The 19,885-nt window shown below is 40.2% G+C and overlaps 1 protein-coding gene across 4 annotated transcripts in view; it reads right to left on the bottom strand.

Moving 5' to 3' along the window:
- The window catches only part of trpm7 (transient receptor potential cation channel, subfamily M, member 7), a 107,095-nt gene that overhangs the window by 10,403 nt on the left and 76,807 nt on the right, over positions 1 to 19,885 (bottom strand). For 2 of the 4 annotated variants that reach the window (XM_039612309.1, XM_039612300.1), the window contains exons 21-34: positions 19,503 to 19,754; positions 17,497 to 17,671; positions 16,650 to 16,782; positions 16,297 to 16,475; positions 16,038 to 16,170; positions 14,857 to 15,659; positions 13,143 to 13,237; positions 12,522 to 12,618; positions 11,860 to 11,936; positions 11,706 to 11,743; positions 11,575 to 11,603; positions 10,981 to 11,034; positions 7,675 to 7,719; positions 7,425 to 7,490 (exon numbers count right to left, since the gene is read on the bottom strand). In XM_039612309.1, coding sequence (XP_039468243.1) covers positions 7,425 to 7,490; positions 7,675 to 7,719; positions 10,981 to 11,034; positions 11,575 to 11,603; positions 11,706 to 11,743; positions 11,860 to 11,936; positions 12,522 to 12,618; positions 13,143 to 13,237; positions 14,857 to 15,659; positions 16,038 to 16,170; positions 16,297 to 16,475; positions 16,650 to 16,782; positions 17,497 to 17,671; positions 19,503 to 19,754 — 2,176 coding nt within the window. Of the gene's footprint in view, positions 1 to 4,439; positions 4,465 to 7,424; positions 7,491 to 7,674; positions 7,720 to 10,980; positions 11,035 to 11,574; positions 11,604 to 11,705; positions 11,744 to 11,859; positions 11,937 to 12,521; positions 12,619 to 13,142; positions 13,238 to 14,856; positions 15,660 to 16,037; positions 16,171 to 16,296; positions 16,476 to 16,649; positions 16,783 to 17,496; positions 17,672 to 19,502; positions 19,755 to 19,885 lie in introns of all 4 variants that reach the window. The other 2 variants (XR_005613096.1, XM_039612312.1) reach the window with 2 other exon arrangements.

Genomic DNA, 19,885 nt, shown 5'->3' with positions numbered 1-19,885 from the left:
GCGGTGATTGAAACTCCACGTGCCGCCATGGCCACCCCGTTTCCCTGAACGTAAAAAGCTTCGCAATTTAACATCACAAAGGTCTTTAGATTCCACACGCAGGAGATCGGGTTAATCTGATGAAATCCCTTGGAGGAGTTCGTCAAAGTATGAGGCCTGAAAAGAGGGAAAATGTCGCCAAATTTACACATTAATTTTAAAATGGCTGACTTCCTGTTGGATTTGGGATATTGCTCCAAGAGACTTTTTGTACATCTTGATATCTCCAATAAGCTTACCAGGTTTCAGACTTATAAATAAAACACAGAGCAGGGGCTGATGTTTTGAAATTTTGTAGGGGGCGCTGTGGAGCCATTTTGCGCTGTTCAAGGAAAATGAACATATAAAAAGAAATCCTCATCACATTAGAGGTGTGCGCCAAATTTCAAGACTTTTAAACTTTTCAAGCCCCTCAAAAGCCACTTCATCTTTCATGGTGAACTGCGTTGCCACCAGGGTGCGCCGTTCAGTTTATAGTCACAATTTTCTCACTGAAGCATCAAGAGGGACTGATGGTGATATTCACCGCTTTTGAGGTGGCCACGATGAACCTGTGAAAATCAGTACAACAAAATGAAAGACATGACATTTCCTGGTGCCACTAGGTGGCGCTCTACGTATTCCTGACAATGGGCATATCAATCTGTTCAGGGCGGGTCTGACATCATCCCTGTAAAATCTGGTACTGATCAGATTGGATTTCATTGAGTTATACTAATTTGTTTCTTCATGGCGAGACCTCAATGTTCGCCATGCTGCTGGGGTCACACCCTTCAGCGAAAACTCACAGTTTTCTCTGTAACCCAAGACCAACTCCTTAAGGCTTTCCTGGAGAAATTTGAGGCTGCAGATGTCACCCATTACAATACTGTACCCCAAAGTGTAAAACATGACATTTCCTGTTCCCACTAGGTGGCGCTGTACCTGATGTCAAATATGGCAGTTGAAATATGTTCAGGGTGGAGCCTTATCATATGTGTCCACTTTGGTCAAGGTCGGACAATGTATGACAGAACGAGAGGCAATAAGATTTTCATGGCGAGTCATTGAAATTCGCCGTGGCGCCACGGCCTCACCGTATCCCGAAAACTCAAAAGCTCCGCAATTTAACATGGCGCAGGGTGTGTAGTTGACACTGACCAAATATGAAGCTTGTACGATGAAATTCCAATGAGGAGTTCGCAAAAGTTCGAGGCATGGAAATGGCAAAATTAGAGCCAAAATGTCACCTTCACTTCCAAATGGCGGACTTCCTGTTGGGTTTGCGTCAATGGTCCCACTGACTTTTTGTTCGTCTTGGCATGATACACATGTGCCAAATTTCATACATGTAGCTAAAACGATGTGTCCGTGGGGCTGCATTTAACAAGGCATAGGTGGCGCTACTGAGCCATTTCCCAGTGCTCATACGTAAAACCATTAAAATACAAAATTTTCACCAGACCTGGCATGTGTGCAAAATTCCAAGAGTTTTCGAGCATGTTAAAGCCCTCAAAAAGGCCCTTCTTTTGCCTGAATAATAATAATAATAATAATTAAAGCTGCAAGCAGCGATATGAGGGCCCTCGCACCCCCGGCGCGTCGAGCCAAGCCCAACACCTAAAACCAGCGCTTCCGATCTCATGTCACATTGATGGAATTCATGCATTTAACCACCAGCTAAAATTTCATCTCATTCAACCATTATTATAGTCGTCCCACTAGGTGGCGCTCTAACCATTACTGACAAATGGCATAACAAACATTTCCGAGCTCGAGTCTCATCACGCCTGCGACCTTTGGGATAGATTGGACATTGTGTTTTGAGCGACAGCAGGTTACTGCTTTTGGCGAGTGATTGAAACTCCACGTGCCGCCATGACCACCCGTTTCCCTGAGCGTAAAAAGCTTCGCAATTTAACATCACAAAGGTCTTTAGATTCCACACACAGGAGATCGCGTAAATCTAATGAAATCCCTAGGAGGAGTTCGTCAAAGTATGAGGCCTGAAAAGAGGCGAAAAAGTGGCTAAAATTACACCTTAATTTTAAAATGGCTGACTTCCTGTTGGATTTGGGATATTGCTCCAAGAGACTTTTTTGTACATCTTGATATCCTCCATAAGCTTACCAGGTTTCAGACTTATAAATAAAACACAGAGCAGGGGCTGATGTTTTGAAATTTTGTAGGGGGCGCTGTGGAGCCATTTTGCACTATTCAAGGAAAATGATCACATAACAACAAAGCCCTCATCACATTGGAGGTTTGGGCCAAATTCCAAGACTTTTTAAAATTTCCAAGCCCCTCAAAAGGCACTTCGTCTTTCATGGTGAACCGCGTTGCCACCAGGGTGCGCCGTTCAGTTTAAAGTCACAATTTTCGCACAGAAGCATCATGAAGGACTGATGGTGATACTCACCGCTTTTGAGGTGGCCACGATGAACCTGTGAAAATCAGTACAACAAAATGAAAGACATGACATTTCCTGGTGCCACTAGGTGGCGCTCTACGTATTCCTGACAATGGGCATACCAATCTGTTCAGGGCGGGTCTGACATCATCCCTGTAAAATCTGGTACTGATCAGATTGGATTTCATTGAGTTACACTAATTTGTTTCTTCATGGCGAGACCTCAATGTTCGCCATGCTGCTGAGTCACACCCTTCAGCGAAAACTCACAGTTTTCTCTGTAACCCAAGACCAACTCCTTAAGGCTTTCCTGGAGAAATTTGAGGCTGCAGATGTCACCCATTACAATACTGTACCCCAAAGTGTAAAACATGACATTTCCTGTTCCCACTATGTGGCGCTGTCCCTGATGTCAAATATGGCAGTTGAAATATGTTCAGGGGTGGAGCCTTATCATATGTGTCCACTTTGGTCAAGGTCGGACAATGTATGACAGAACGAGAGGCAATAAGATTTTCATGGCGAGTCATCGAAATTCGCCGTGGCGCCACGGCCTCACAGTATCCCGAAAACTCAAAAGCTCCGCAATTTAACATGGCCCAGGTGTGTAGTTGACACTGACCAAATATGAAGCTTGTACGATGAAATTCCATTGAGGAGTTCGCAAAAGTTCGAGGCATGGAAATGGCAAAATTAGAGCCAAAATGTCACCTTCACGTCTAAATTGCGGACTTCCTGTTGGGTTTGCGTCATATGTGGCCACAGACTTTTTTGTTTGTCTCGGCATGATACACATGTGTGCCAGATTTCATAGATGTAGCTAAAACGATGTGTTCGTAGGGCTGCATTTAACAGCGCATAGGTGGCGCTCTAGAGCCATTTCCCAGTGCTCATATGTAAAACCATTAAAATACGAAATTTTTCACCAGACCTGGCATGTGTGCAAAATTTCATGAGTTTTCGAGCATGTTAAAGCCCTCAAAAAGGCCCTTGTTTTGCCTGAATAATAATAATAATAATAATAATAATAAGAAACGGAGCAGATACAATAGGGCCTTCGCACTCTCGGTGCTCGGGCCCTAATAATAATAATAATAATAAGAAACAGAGCAGATACAATAGGGCCTTCGCACTTTTGTGCTCGGGCCCTAATTAAAGCTGCAAGCAGCGATATGAGGGCCCTCGCACCCCCGGCGCGTCGAGCCAAGCCCAACACCTAAAACCAGCGCTTCCGATCTGATGTCACATTGATGGAATTCATGCATTTAACCACCAGCTAAAATTTCATCTCATTCAACCATTATTATAGTCGTCCCACTAGTTGGCGCTCTAACCATTACTGACAAATGGCATAACAAACATTTCCGAGCTTGAGTCTCATCACGCCTGCGACCTTTGGGAGAGATTGGACATTGTGTTTTTGAGCGACAGCAGGTTACTGCTTTTGGCGGTGATTGAAACTCCACGTGCCGCCATGACAACCCCGTTTCCCTGAACGTAAAAAGCTTCGCAATTTAACATCACAAAGGTCTTTAGATTCCACACACAGGAGATCGCGTAAATCTAATGAAATCCCTTGGAGGAGTTCGTCAAAGTATGAGGCCTGAAAAGAGGGAAAATGTCGCCAAATTTACACATTAATTTTAAAATGGCTGACTTCCTGTTGGATTGGGATATTGCTCCAAGAGACTTTTTGTACATCTTGATATCTCCAATAAGCTTGCCAGGTTTCAAACTCATACATAAAACACAGAGCAGGGGCTGTTGTTTTGAAATTTTGTAGGGGGCGCTGTGGAGCCATTTTGCGCTGTTCAAGGAAAATGAACATATAAAAAGAAATCCTCATCACATTAGAGGTGTGCGCCAAATTTCAAGACTTTTAAACTTTTCAAGCCCCTCAAAAGCCACTTCATCTTTCATGGTGAACTGCGTTGCCACCAGGGTGCGCCGTTCAGTTTATAGTCACAATTTTCTCACTGAAGCATCAACAGGGACTGATGGTGATATTCACCGCTTTTGAGGTGGCCACGATGAACCTGTGAAAATCAGTACAACAAAATGAAAGACATGACATTTCCTGGTGCCACTAGGTGGCGCTCTACGTATTCCTGACAATGGGCATATCAATCTGTTCAGGGCGGGTCTGACATCATCCCTGTAAAATCTGGTACTGATCACATTGGATTTCATTGAGTTACACTAATTTGTTTCTTCATGGCGAGACCTCAATGTTCGCCATGCTGCTGAAGTCACACCCTTCAGCGAAAACTCACAGTTTTCTCTGTAACCCAAGACCAACTCCTTAAGGCTTTCCTGGAGAAATTTGAGGCTGCAGATGTCACCCATTACAATACTGTACCCCAAAGTGTAAAACATGACATTTCCTGTTCCCACTAGGTGGCGCTGTCCCTGATGTCAAATATGGCAGTTGAAATATGTTCAGGGGTGGAGCCTTATCATATGTGTCCACTTTGGTCAAGGTCGGACAATGTATGACAGAACGAGAGGCAATAAGATTTTCATGGCGAGTCATCGAAATTCGCCGTGGCGCCACGGCCTCACCGTATCTCGAAAACTCAAAAGCTCCGCAATTTAACATGGCCCAGGTGTGTAGTTGACACTGACCAAATATGAAGCTTGTACAATGAAATTCCAATGAGGAGTTCGCAAAAGTTCGAGGCATGGAAATGGCAAAATTAGAGCCAAAATGTCACCTTCACTTCCAAATGGCGGACTTCCTGTTGGGTTTAGGACATGGCCATAATAGACTTTTATGTGCGTCTCCGAACGTTAGATAAGTGTTCCGAGTTTTATACATGTAGGTCATACCCATCTCGGGGGCTCGCGTTTCTCATTTTTCTAGGTGGCGCTACTGAGCCAATTTTCCCTGGACATGTCTACGGACATTAAAATACGTAAATTTTCACCAGACCTGACGCGTGTGCAAAATTTCATGAGTTTTCGAGCATGTTTAGGCCCTCAAAAGGCCGATTCATTTGCCGAAATAATAATAATAATAATAATAATAATAATAATAATAATAATAATAATAATAATAATAATAATAATAAGAAACAGAGCAGATACAATAGGGCCTTCGCACTTTTGTGCTCGGGCCCTAATAATAAATTAGCCTTGAGACATGTGTTTGATACCTTATGTGTTGAAAAACCTTGAGTAGTTTTTTATGTGATTATTTTATTTGTTCGTTGGATGATTTGGAAGAATAATTAAAAAAACAAAAAAAACAACAAAAATAAAACATATTTGGCATTAGATTAGAGATTAGAATAGGACTAGAGTAAAGGTTAAGGTTAAAAGACCATACAGACTCATTTGGGTGTCGTGCCGCATCCTGGAGGTGTTCATAGTAGGGCTGTTAACAAATATTCTAGATTTGATTACGGGGGTAAAAAAAAGAAGCATTTCTTTGTGTTCTGAGCAGCACAGACTGGAGCTGGACTTCTGACAGAGAAGTTGTGCGCGTAAAACATATTTAAATGTTCTTTGAAAGAATAGTCAAACGTGGTTTTGGCCAACTCTTACAGCTGTTACAGCACTAATTCACACAGAACTTAACCAGATTTTATTTCTGAAATTTGCTTAGTAACTGGCAGCATGCCTCTTACCCATATAACACATCTAACTCTACTTCATAAACATCTGGCAACATACACTCACAGGCCACTTTAGTAGGTGCACGAATAACACCAGCTTGGACTTCCTTTGCCTCCAGAACTGCATTAATTCTTTGAGAGACATATTCAACAACAAAGTTGTTCTATTGGATTGAGAGCTGGTGACTGTGGAGACCATTCGAGTACAGTAAATTAATGGTAATGTTCAAGAAACCAGTTTCTGATGATTTGAGCTTTGTGACATGGTGGGTTATCTTGCTGGAGCAACCATCAGAAGATGGGTACACTGTAGGTATAAAGAGATGGATGTAGTATCAATTGAGCATCGCTTAAAACCATAGGAACAAAACTCACGTAGGCTGACTAAGGTGTCCAAAGTGTCCCAAGAAAATATTCTTCACGCTATTAATCATCCACCACCAGCCTGAACTGTTGATACAAAGCAGGATGGAGCTATGCTTTGATACGCTTTGCACCAAATTTTGACCCCGTCATCTTGAAGTTGCAGCAGAAATTGAGCTTTATCTACTATTAAACCATTTTTTGTGAAAAATGGTTATTTGAGTTACTCTTGCTTTCCTATCAGCTGTAAGCAGAGATGATTGTGGAGAAAGTGGAGAAGTTTCTAAAAATACTCAGACAAACCTGTCTGGCACAACAACCGTGTCACATTCAAAGTCATTAAAATCACCTTTCTTCCTCATTCTAGTACTTAGTTTCCACTTCAGCAGCTGTTTTGACCATGTCTACATGTGACTGGTTTATTTGACATTTCCTTAAACAATTGAACATCTGTTCAATGATCATGTTGAGCATGCAGCAGATGAAACATCTGTGCTAAAGTTGACTTGCTTAGCTATAAAGATAAGACTCCGCTTTCCTCATTTAAAATATATATCTAAATAGATTTAAGACACTCAAGCAGCTCTTTGATTCAGATGGACTAAGCAGGTGAAGATAAAGTGTTTTGTTGCATTTGATTCTGTGCCATAAACATGCAGTATATAAATATTTTACTAGCTTTTAAGCAAATTTTAATCCCTTTTGGCTGCTTTACTGTTTCAATAGTGACTGCTTTTGTCAGGCAGTATTAATGGCGGATAATTTGGTAGCACAGATCTGCAAAGAGATTTGTGACAATCGTGAAGTCAAAATGAACAACACACACAAGTACCCTTATTTGCTTCACAATCAAACCACAGCTATTGCTGACCCAGCTGCAGATATAGGTGAGGAAAAAAAGCACAAACAATACTGAAAGCAGATCTGTGATGTTCCGTCTTGATACTTCCTCATTCTGCAACTGCCTGCATCAAACTTTCGGCTGGGATTTTCACCTTGTGAAGTACTGTTCTTACCTCTAGGTGGCACAGGGGTGAAGGGGATGCTTTGAGACAGCCTCATCAAGTTGTTCCGCTCCACAGCTACAAGAGGAAAAGTACACATGAACATACACCATGTACACCAGCAGTAGAGGAGTGAAGTAAAACTGCAGAAAATACTTTGTCTCGGTTACACTTTTCACCTACATTTTAGTACTGATTTTAATAAAAATATTAATAGATACAAACATGGAACAGATCCTACTGTCTAGCATCACCATCTCACCTGAGTACTGGTAGCTTTCAATGGGCTTGAATGGAGAGCCAATAGCTACGGAAAACAGAAAATAATGTGTTTATATTTGTGCAAAACATACCAGCAATAATGACTCAATGATCTTCGGAATTATTAATTTAAGACCGTCCAGACTATCAAACAGACATGTTGTACCTCTGACCCTCAGTGCTATTTTATTGATACAGTTTGTTTGTTGTAAGTCAGGGCTGTCTGATTATAACAAAAATCATTATTGTAATTTTTTAGTTAATACTGAGATCGTGCTTGTTTAGTCACAGAAAAGTAGAACTACAACTTCCTTGCTACTAGAACACAAAAATAAGCGCAGGACATATTTGCAATCAGCTCTTAGTATTAAAAAACTCAACTTAACTAGCTGTCAACTTGTATTCTGGTTATGTTCCTATATAAAAACATGGTCGCCAAGCCGTTAAATCACCATTCTGCAGCAGCTACGTGACTATTTGTGGGGGATTTGCGGTATTATTGGAAATAAACTGCACTGCACTTCATACACTAAAGTGACTTTTATGATGGAAGCTGACTGCGTACGCATGTTTGAAGCAATCATTTTAAGGTTAAGTTCATTGCACACTGTTGTAATACTCTGGGTTGTGCCAGAGTCTCCAATAACTGTCTTCAATAATGTGACTGTAGTATTAAGAAAAAGTTTTCTTTGTAATCATGACTTTTCTTGAACTTTAATTATAATCACTTAAAACTAAATAAATAGTTGTAATAATCCAAGTAATCCTACCAGAGAGAAGCAACATTTTAAAAAAGGGGCATAATTGCATAACATTATGCAGCTTAATAATTGTTCTATTTTAATTATCTTGTTTTAATAAATCTCCAGAAGACAACATTTTAAATGATAACCTTTGGAGATATTAGCTGTATAGATGCCTGCTTTATTTGATTTTTGTGAAAGGTTTGTGTCATGGTTTCTGCAAAGAAGCCTTGCTGTTCCTGAGTTTTTCAAATTAGTGATTTGAGCACCAGAGAAGTGACATTTATTTCTATTAAAATCAAATGAAGCCAGACCTGACACTTCCAAAATAGGGCAGCTTCCATTAAAGCAATCTCAATGGATTAAAAGTACTTCATGTCCACAGTTAAATAAATAATGTTCCTTTAACCCTTAGATGCACACGTGGGGTCAAAAATGACCCCACGGGTTGTTTTTCTTCAAAATCTTTAAAATGAAAAGTTGTAATATATTCATATTCCAGGTATTCCTCATAAAATATGTTTGCAACATGAGGCCATTTGCATTTTTATTTATTTTTTCATTAATTAAAAAAAAATGCAGTTTTTGTATCACTACCCCACTCTTCCACAAGTGGGGTCAAAAATGACCCCAAGCAGTTCCTATGGAATCTTCTATGAAACTTTCATTCTTAGCAACTCTGACTGACCCACTTACACTTCTGATGGATCAAGAGTTAATTTTTACACAGTAACATACATGATTTATAGTCAGGGCTGCACATAAGTGGTTCGAAGGTGCACATTCACTGTCAAAATAAAAGTATTCCCTGAAATTCAGAGAATACACACTTCTTTTGCGGTGGAGGAACACCAAAGTAATTGCTTACGGAGCTTGCTTATTCAACATCTTTAAGAGTTCTGAACAAATGTCTGTCCTCCTCCAGAACATCTAATGTATGCAAACGAGCGTTCCAACTTCTTATCTGGTACGCGTCTTTTATTTTGACAGTGAATGTGCACCTGCGAACCATTTATGTGCAGCCCTGTTTATAGTGTCCTGTGCATTTCAAACATTGTCCTTTATGATGGTTTTTTTTATATCAAAAGTAACATGGCTGCTATGAGGCCAGCTAGGATCCCTGTGGACCTTGGCCTACAAATGATCCTGGACGGATGGGATGAAGAGCCCATCAGAGGCATTTACTCAGAATCTGACATCTAAGATATAGACGACCCAGACTATTGTCCCCCCCACTAAACAAGGCCAGTCAGATACAGAGGAGCCCTCTGATGAGTCCTCTGAAGAGGAAATGGATATTGAGTCTAACAGAATGAGCCCCTCTTACTGCTCTAGCCACAATATTCTGAATTAGACAGCCAGGGCTTGCACCTGGGTTTAGTCCTGTCTCCCCTATAGATGCATGGAAGATGTTGATGTCTGATAATATAATAGAAGAGGTGCTGTCATACACAAACATGGAGGCACGAAGAGTAGCCACAGACAGGGGAAAAGAGTGGAAAAATGTAATCAAACTTAAGCTCCTGGCCTTCATTTGATTGACCATTCTTGCAGGAAGTGAGAAGAACTGGGATGTACCAGTTGGTGTGTTTTTTGGGAGTCATCTGCATAACCCATTGTACAAGGCTGCTATGTCAATTCAAAGATTTGAACATATTCGCTGTTTCTTGCACTTTGATGACAAGAGGACCAGAGCCTACCGACTAAAAACAAACCACATGGCAGCTTTCCGCTACATATGGGGCCTGTTCCTGGTCAACTGCAGACTGAAATTCATCCTCAGTGATTGTGTTACAGTGGATGAACAACTTGTGCCTTTCAGAGGGAAGACCCAGCTTCTGCAGTATATGCCGAGCAAGCATACAAAAGTGATACAAGTGATACAAAAACTGCAATTTCTTAAAATTAATGAAAAAATAAATAAAAATGCAAAGGGCCTCATGTCACAAACATGTTTTATGAGGAATAACTCAAATATGAAAATATTACAACTCTTTGTTTTAAAGATTTTGAAGAAAAACAACCGAGTTTATAGCAAAATGCATTGTTTCTATTTGGGGTCATTTTTGACCCCACTCGTGGAAGAGTGTAGGTATTGGTAGGTTGTGCATCTAAGGGTTAAGAAAAATGTGAATTGTTCCAACATCCACCAACAGGTGTCACTGCACTACTTCTTAACAGAGGCACAAACAGGCCCATGCTCTTTTTACTACTAAAAGTTTTTTTTTAATTTAAGAAAAAAAATAGACTGAAGTATAAACATGTAATATCTATATAATATCTATGTAATATCTATACTTTTTTTTTTACCGACTGACTCTATTAAGGGCCAAAAATGTGTTGTAGATAAATTTAAATCCTTGTTTTGTTCAAAAATACATAAAATGATTTTCATATATAACAACAAAAACAACAAATGCCATTTTCCACTCATTTTAAAAGTTTGCTTTAAAACTGATCGGATTAGCCGTTTTTCATGGATTAATCTCCCACCAAAGCTCAGAACAGATGAAACGCCTAATGCAGATAATTATTGTGCTTTTTGGCCAGTCAGCGACACTCACAGTCTTTTCTGGGTCCGAGGTGGGTGTGACGTGGCGTATAGAGAGAAACTGCAGCTGTAACCACAGAAGAAGAACTAAACAGTAAAAAAAAAACTCATCCAGAAAAAAAACAAAACAAAAAAAACAAAAAAAACCCCATTAAATATTCTGCAGCAGCGTTTCTCTCTCCTATCAGATTTGTCTGCAGGTGTAGGCTTTTAAATATTAGTGAAATCGTTCCTCTCTATCACATATTATTGATCTGTTCTAGACCTTTCCTTCTCTGGTATAAGCTGCGCACAACTCTAAACACGTGCTGTGACGTGTTCTTCCCTTAAGGTCAACTGAGTTTATTCTAAAGAACAATGCTGCGAAAGACAAATCACAATTCTTCAGTTAAACATTAACAAAATATCGTGACAATGGTATTTTGAAAAAAGGAAAGGTGTTTTTTGGTGAAACCTGTTACAGTATAGATTTTATTGCACACAAAGGATGCTGAGAAAGCTAACAGATCAAAGATCATTGTGATAACATTGTAAGTAAGCAACCGGACTAGTTAAACCAGACAGAAATACCCTGACTACGCAGATTTCAGAGGAGCACAGATCTCACCTGTTAGTGTGTCTTCCCCAGGGGCCCGCCTGATAGGGAAAATACACAAATAAATACAAATAAGTACTAAAGCCCAGCTTGACTTTGACTTTACTCTGTGCCTGTGCGTGTGTGCGTGTGTGGACACTTACAGGCTGCTGGCTTGGGCCGATTTGACCTGAATTCTTTCCTGGTAAAGAAAGCAGAAGTTGTTAAACAGTTACAGGAACAGGTACAAATATAGTTCAGAGTTAATCTGCACAATATATGACTTTTTCCGATGGAAAGTACACGGACTAATCTTACCAGTACTGCAGCCCTGGGGTCATCATGTGTGAGGATGTCTTCAGCAGACACTCTGCTCCTGTCCTTCTTTGTCAGAGCTAAAGAAACACAACCAGTGACAAACAACCCGTATATTTCAAAAGACGTGAAACATTGATCACATCAATATACAGTCGGTTCAGAAGTATTCTGGAACAATGTTTGTCATTTTTCATCTGGCCATCTTCAAAGTGGATTTTAGTTCAAACAATCAGAACATGATTGATTTCCGGTGAGCGATAGCGACGTTATCGGCCTCACGAAACTGTTCTTCGGTCAATTGTTCAGTTACCTTTGAGCCTCTGAAAATAGGGGACGTTTGCTGCGTTTTTTTACCTTGGAAACTTGAGCTGGGAGTGACGTCATACCCAAGATGGCTGAGTTCTAGTATTTGCAGCTGTTTTTGTTTTGTTCCCCATCATTCAACCATCACTACCATTACGTGCAGCATTTCCATCTTCCCACTTTCAATGTAACGCAGTATTTGTATAAAAACAGCTATAATTCCTCAACAGTTAATGCACTACCTGAATCACACTGAAACTGTGTGACACAATCACATTGTGTGGTGGTGCACAAAGGAAAAATTACCAAACTTCTGAACCCACTGCACGTTATAATTCATCGCTGTTTTGTGAACTTACTCGAGTCTGGGTGAAGAAAGGCTGGGTTTCTGTCAAACTCAGTGAAGCCAGCATAAGAGTTGACTGCTCTGATGTAAGCGTGACCTTCGGGTTGAGCCTGGGGACGACATAAAAACACATTGAGATTAAAAAACAAAAATAACAAAAACAAAAGCACACATGCAAAAAGTTGTGTGAAGGCAAACAGTTCTTAATCACAGATCTGTGGTGAATTTGACAGTTTAGCTGTAACGGAAGATTATAAGTTAACCTAACAGAAATTTAGCATCCTGTTTACTCATCATGTTTTAATAAGTCAGCCATCTGTCACACACCAATTAACAAGTTACTGAATGACTCTTCAGGTTTTGGTTTTTTTTTCTGTTTTTTTGATTAGTCAGAACACGTATTTGCAAATTCAGGAAAAAGGAGATTGGTTTGTTTTGCTGTGGTTTGGTTGTTTTTACATGCTTATTATGCAAACAGCCCAGTCAGTCATGTTAGGAGTCTACATATGAAAGAAGAAGAAGAAGAAGAAGACGAAGAAGAAGACGAAGACATTCACTGTCTACGGAGGTCCGACATTATGAGAAGAGAAATTTTAAAATAAATAAATAAAAATAAAAGGTGACATACACACACCTGGGATTTGGTCTGTGTGGTCGGGCAATGCTGTTTGCTGGAGGTGGGGGTTGCTTTGGCCAAAGAGTGCTGGAGTTCCTCACTGTCTTTATGTCCTGAAAAAAGAAAACAAAGTTATATTCCTATTACAAAATCTAATGCAACTGCTCAAATTAATTCAAATTAAGACAAACAAAAAAAAACATACACAGTCCCCAATTTAATGACACGACCAACCCCTTCACGGTGAAATAATCTCAGTTCAACATCTGATTCCTCACCCCCACCTGACAGACACATATACCATAAAATAATAGGGCTGTCCCGAATACAAGTTCTTTTGAGATCCGGGGGACACACATAATCACTAACTATTGTGAAATAGTGCCACATGCAGTGTAAAAATCTGTCTGGGTACTGCTGCTTGCTGGATGGTACAGAGAGAGATGTGGTTTACGCCAAGTAAAAGTGCCCACTGATTTTTTTTTTTTGTGCTTATAAAAAAAAGAGCTGCTAAAACTTGCAACAATCTTAAAACAGTGAGGTGGTGAGCTAAAATGACGATCACTGCTGTTAATGAGAACTGTGAAAACCCATAATTTCCAGGCTTGTCTCTGATTTTATAAGTGCAATCTGCTGTGCTATAACTCAGGTTACAAACAAATATAAAAAGATAACTTATAGAGAAAGAAACAACAGAGGGTTTCCTACTTTGTTCTTAATGCAAAGCATGAGCTCTGCTGCAGAACAATGCAATTCATAGATTTTTTGCTAGTCTCCAACAGTAGAACAAAAATAACTAATTAGCAACATTAAATAAATGAAATGAATTATACTCTGTGTGTGTGTGTGTATATATATATATATATATATATATATATATATATATATATATATATATATATATATATATATATATATATATATATATATATTTTTATGCCTATGCAACTAAATAAATCCGAATACTCAAATATTTGGATGCAGCCCTACAAAAAAACCCAAAACAAAACAAAAAACATTCATTGTTAACTTCAATAAGAAAACCAATCACCCATACTCCTGTGACTTAGGTGAAAACCACAGAACTACCCAAGAACAAGTCGGGTAAAAGGTCCAGACAGAGCAGAGAAAGGAAAGGAGAAGGTCCCCAGCCAAAGCACTACTGCACTCCTGATCTGGAGGTGTACAGGCCCCAGCACCTGGCAAACGGAGCTCAGACTGAAACTCAAACCTCTTGCTGCATTTGGCCCACTCGCCAGGCTCCTCTTGTCATGATGACCTTCTGACCAACTCTGACCTTCATAGCAAGATGTTGCTTGTTCTGACACTCCCACTCTCTTTATCCACTGTCTGTGGGGTCTCCTGGATGCCACAGCAAACGTTTCAGTGCAGCCTGGCAGTCTATTATTTCCATGGCTGTCACCCAGTGGTGATGCTAACTCCGAGTCTGGAGAGAGTTCATCATCTGTATACCGTCTACTCAGATAGCCGGATCTGCCCTCGTCGTCACTGAATGCCTCGTTTACATATCCCAAACTGGAGTCCCACTCTCTCTCCCCCTTTTCTAACCCCTCTGTGTTCTCAGGCTTCACAGTGCAAGCAGGCAAGCAAGCAGGCTGAGCAGAGCCAGAAGTCTTAGACACAATAACAACAGTAGGATAGAGACATACACACTTTTCATCCTCCTCTTTTATCTTCTCATCACCAGATTCAGGCTCATTCACATACTTACCCACAAATGCCCCAAACTCTACAGACTTGCTGTCTGACTGTAGGGGGTGCTGGTAAAGCCCAGACAGGGCTAGTTCAGGGTGGCTGGAGCCACTGGGCTGGGAGGGGGTGCTGCTGATGTGGAACTGAACCCCAGGAGAGGGCACATTAGGCAGGCTGGATGGTGAGTCGGAAGGGCCCGGCTCTTGTGGACGGGTCTGCTTAGTCTGAGTGAGCGAGTATCCTCGTTGACGCAGCTCTGAAGGGGAAACGGGCACAACACTTTGCTCAAAGGCCCTGCAGTCAGCACTGCTTGACGAGCCAACCTCTGCAGCAAGGTGTCCAAGCCTGAACAAGCCCCTACTCTCTGGACTCAATGCTGGACTCAGGGTGGGGTCCGGCCCCAATTCTGATGCAGGACTGGGCCCGATTCTCCGTCGGCTTTCTGTCCCAGCCCTTCGTTCTGCGCCCATCCCAAACAGAGCATCCGCAATGGTAGCTCCTGTCTGGGGAAAAGAGGAGCCAAAGTAGGCGCTGACACTGCTTTTTCCTTTCACAGATGATTTGGAGAGGGAGCCAGTGTCTGTCGACATGGGGGCAATGCTCGGGACCACATTCTTAGACAGACTGAGCTCCCGAGTGATCTGATTGTGGACCTTGCTGGCTTCTGATGCCCTCTGAACTGTGAGTGTCTTCAGAGTGTCCACGGTCAGGGCTGAGAGGTCCTGCAGGTGGCCAATCTGAGAGTCCAATGTGTGCAATGAGCGCTTTATAAAGTTCACCTTGTTTCCAACCTCCTTCAGCTGCAAGCACATGATCTCAACCCTGTAAATGACAAACAGCAGCTTTCATTACTTACAGAACAACCCAAATTACCTGTAATTTTCCTCATTCAATTCAAATCAATGAAACTGTTCAGATATTGTTATATTGTTTGTTGAATGTTGCTCTTTTCCCTTTTTGCTGAGTTTTTCCTCCTGTCCTTGGGCAAGTACTTCCATAACAGCCTTTTTACGTCCCTGAGATGACTCATGTTATAATTTGGTGCTATATAAATAAAACTTAAAAAATAGATTTCTTGTTTAATATTACTGGTACAATTTTCTGGGTGTTTATTAAAACAAATAAACAAAAAGAAACTGCCATTTGTTTTAATATTTTGAAAACGCATCTTGCCTCTGTGAAGGCCAACAGTGGTCTTACCTTTCTGAAGTAAGGCGTATGCGTTCCTCACTTCCCGAGTGAAACTGATCATCCTTCTCATGAAAGTACGTCTCCACACACTGCTCTTCAAAATCATGAAGCTTCTTTTGGTCTTCCTCTGTGAGAAACAGCTCTAAAAAAAATGAAGCAACAGCAACTTGTAACTGCTGTACATTTCTTTGATGACCACTTAAACTGCTTGTAATGAGTACATAAAGTATTTAAATGTGTCATATTTAAAACAACATGGAGTATGTACTTGGTCCGTAGATATTCTCCTTCTTCCTTTTTCTACACATACAGAAGAGGGAGTATATATGGCACAGTAGGATGAAGGGAGGTGGGAGGACAGGCTTCTCATGGTAGGCCATAATGAAGTGGTAACGCTGGTACTTCCACACCAGATTAGAAATGGACTTCACTTGCATATAGACATTGCTGGAAGCAGAGTTAAACATTTAACTGTCAACTGCATCAATAGCAAGAACACAAAGATCAACAATGAAATCAGAAAGCAGTATCAGTAAATGGACAAAACCAATATGGAGGAATAGAAGTTTAAATGTTCACATAGCTCAAAGCTGGGCAATGCTGAGGCTAAGAAGTACTTACTTGAAAAAGGCGATTAGGAGGTTGACCATCAATATGTACTGCACAAAGAGGTAGACTGCTTGTAGGAAAGGCGTCAGCCACACTCCTGCTGTGCACAGCGACTTCACCGATTGATCACTGTTGTTGGCACAAACTGTGAAGGAAAGAAGTCCATTAGGAAGGAGCAGGACAAACATCCACCAACCTTCTAAAATTACAATGCACACACATGCAGGTTTAATTCATTATCTTCTACAACTAACATTCAAAGATAAAGGAGGACAGCAAAGCTTCAACAGTGTGATGGAGATAAAAATCACTGGAAAAAAATGCTCAAATGACTGCAGTCGTGTAACATTCTTCATAGTTTTGTATCAGATGTATTCATTTAATTTTTATTTCTACTGGCTACAGCTGTTTGAAACATTGTGAACTGATTCTTTAGCTGCCACAAGGTCATGATAACCTATGTGATAAATTTAGCAGCTTGCAAAATGTCAGCATACCAGCTCAGATTATGGAGGTTGGCCAAATGTTTTGTTCCACCAAAACTTCAAATGCACCCAACACAAATGATGACCACTTAAGCACTGCCTTTTAATCCAGACCATTAAGAGCCACATCAGGACAGTTGATGCTGTGGTGGAGCAAAATGTCCTGCCCTCCTAAAGTGACCTGTTCTGGTTGCCGCTGTTTGGGAACCATGTTGTGCCAAAGAGGCTGTGGGAGCAAACGATGATTAGGATATCGTGGGTTTGATTTCCAGTGCTTGTTTTGACTGATGATTAGCCGTCATGCTGTGGTGAGAAGTTCTGAATAAAACTGCCCTTACCCTCGTAATCTCCCCTACCAAGCTCATCGTCCTTACCATCGATTTCATAGGCATATACTTCCCCATACATCATCCAGTACGGCTGAAAAACCACGTCTTTGGCCAGCGTCCAGCTTGGCTCCTCTTCCGGATACAGAATAGCTTTCCTAGGTACTCCATAGCTCAACAGGACTATCGCCATTATTACCACAATATAGAACATGTTGGCCACCTGCAAGTGCATCACATCTAGTCAATGGAAAACATGATAGATAAATATCCATATTATTTATCCATATATGAAAATATTAGACTGCTAAAAAAAAATTTAGGGACTTTTTAGTATATATAGGTTACATCCGGGATTTAAAGTAAACTCGAATTTAAGTTTTTATATGAAACAAAAACAAGCTGATGCTTTTCCAGTTTTTAGTTTGGTCTAAAAGAATTATTGATTTTAGCTAATAGTAGAAAATCTTTCCAAAGCTTGTACTGAAATCACCAGGATTATTAGTCTAATACATTTTTCAAGCTGTTGAAATGCACATAATTAAACATATGTTGATTACATTCTGATTAAATTTTGCTTAATTTAAGAAGAAATCTAATAAATTAGGAAATATGTATTTGCTTTCTGGCTGAGTTGGAACACTGATACCACCAATACAACACTAATACCACTACTTTTAAATACCGTATATATAGTAGACTTTAGTCAAATATACACAATATTTATTTATTTAAATGCCAACTACATATGAAGCTCCAGCTAGCATAGTTAGCTTAACTAAAAACAAAACAAAACTGAAAACAAGCAAAAATAATGTGTCTGTTTTTTTCCAAAGGTTTAAAAAATAATCCATATATCAACACCTGGAAGTGCACCAATTAGACTTCAAATTAAGTGTGATGCCATACAATCCCCTTTAAAAAAAAAATTCACTTTGCAATAAATAATGAAATTACTATTATTATTATTATTATCATTATTGTTATTATTATTATCATTTATTTTTAAAGGGTGTCAGAATTTAAAGGAGCTGATTGATGGACATGTTTAAGCTTTGGACAAAGCCAGGCTAATCAGTTTAGCTCAAGTAAGTGCTAAGCTAGCTCATAATCGTTTAGTCCCAGTAAGGAAGCAATTTAGTGTTTCATCACAGAATGCCAAATAAAATGAACCAGCTTCAGAGTTTATCTCATCATTTCATCCAATATTATATTTAACTATGCCATAACATGTGATGTTATATTTTAATAGCACAATAAATGGGGCAGTTTAGGATAACATAGTGCGGTACAATACCTGCAGATGGTGCTGTTTAAATATGAATTTTCAAAGTGATTAAAAAAGTGAAAATAAACATGGCATATTCATCAATACACAAAAGCCAGGAATCTCTATCTGAGAGTTTGTTTAAATTATGAACAAACTTTAGAAACAAACTAAGAAAAAAGAAGAAGCCAGATTTGCAGCTGGTGCTCCTTGCAGAGATGGGATAAGGAGAATTTGTGGCCAACAACCACACAGAAAGCATGGAGGTTCGAGGACAAGCCTTCTGACAAGCTATCAGGTCATTATCAGAGGGTGCTGAGAGAAGCAGCAAATTGGCTTCAGAAGACGCCGTCGTCCAGCTGGGCTGCAGTATGTCTAACATGAGAGGTGAAAGTGGGAGTGGGGGTAGGACACCTAGCATGCTAGGTACTATTGTTGAGGTTTCTGGGGTTTTCATGGGCCTCTAAAGGAGGATGCCCCTTGTTAACCAGCACAGCAAAAGTTTTGCAGGACTAAAACACTCAAACTGGGGCTAAGGTAACTCAGTCTGCAGTTCTTCATTTCTGTTATGCAGAAACAATGTCTGACAGGCCCAGGAGCCTGGAGGCAATGTTTTTCCTTTTACATGAGATTCACTCTACATGTCTCAAGTTGAATTTTCCTAGAAATACATACCAGTCATTGCTTAATTTACTTTCGTACCACAAGCACAACAATCTCACCCTCAGTGTCACAAGTTGTTGTAAAATTTGTGTTCAAATGAATACTAAACTTAGAAAAGACTCACCATTTTGGCAATCATCATAACGTAGGGCCCAGCTTGTTGATTAACAGTCAGGATATCCAGGAGTCGCACATACCAGAAGATGATGTTAAGACAATAAACCGTCCTCCCAGGGACGAAGGCATCGCCTCCGCCCAACCTCAGGCCAAAACCAATAAAGAAGGTCACAATGGCCAGGAAGTCGGACACGTTGAAATAGTCGTTGAACCACACCTTTATTTTCTGACTTATTTTGCCAGCCTCAGACATAAACATCTAGAGAGTAAAAGCAGTAATAGATAAGAGAAGTGAAATCAGAAAGACATTAAACAACAGTCAGTCCTCCAGAAAGAAGCTGTAATAAAAAGCTAACCTCTGTGTATTCCTATGAAATGCAAACTCATTTT

This window comes from Oreochromis aureus, linkage group 1 (assembly GCF_013358895.1).
Source record: "Oreochromis aureus strain Israel breed Guangdong linkage group 1, ZZ_aureus, whole genome shotgun sequence".
In the NCBI taxonomy this organism is placed as follows: domain Eukaryota; kingdom Metazoa; phylum Chordata; class Actinopteri; order Cichliformes; family Cichlidae; genus Oreochromis; species Oreochromis aureus.
This window is presented reverse-complemented; position numbering and strand designations above follow the sequence as displayed.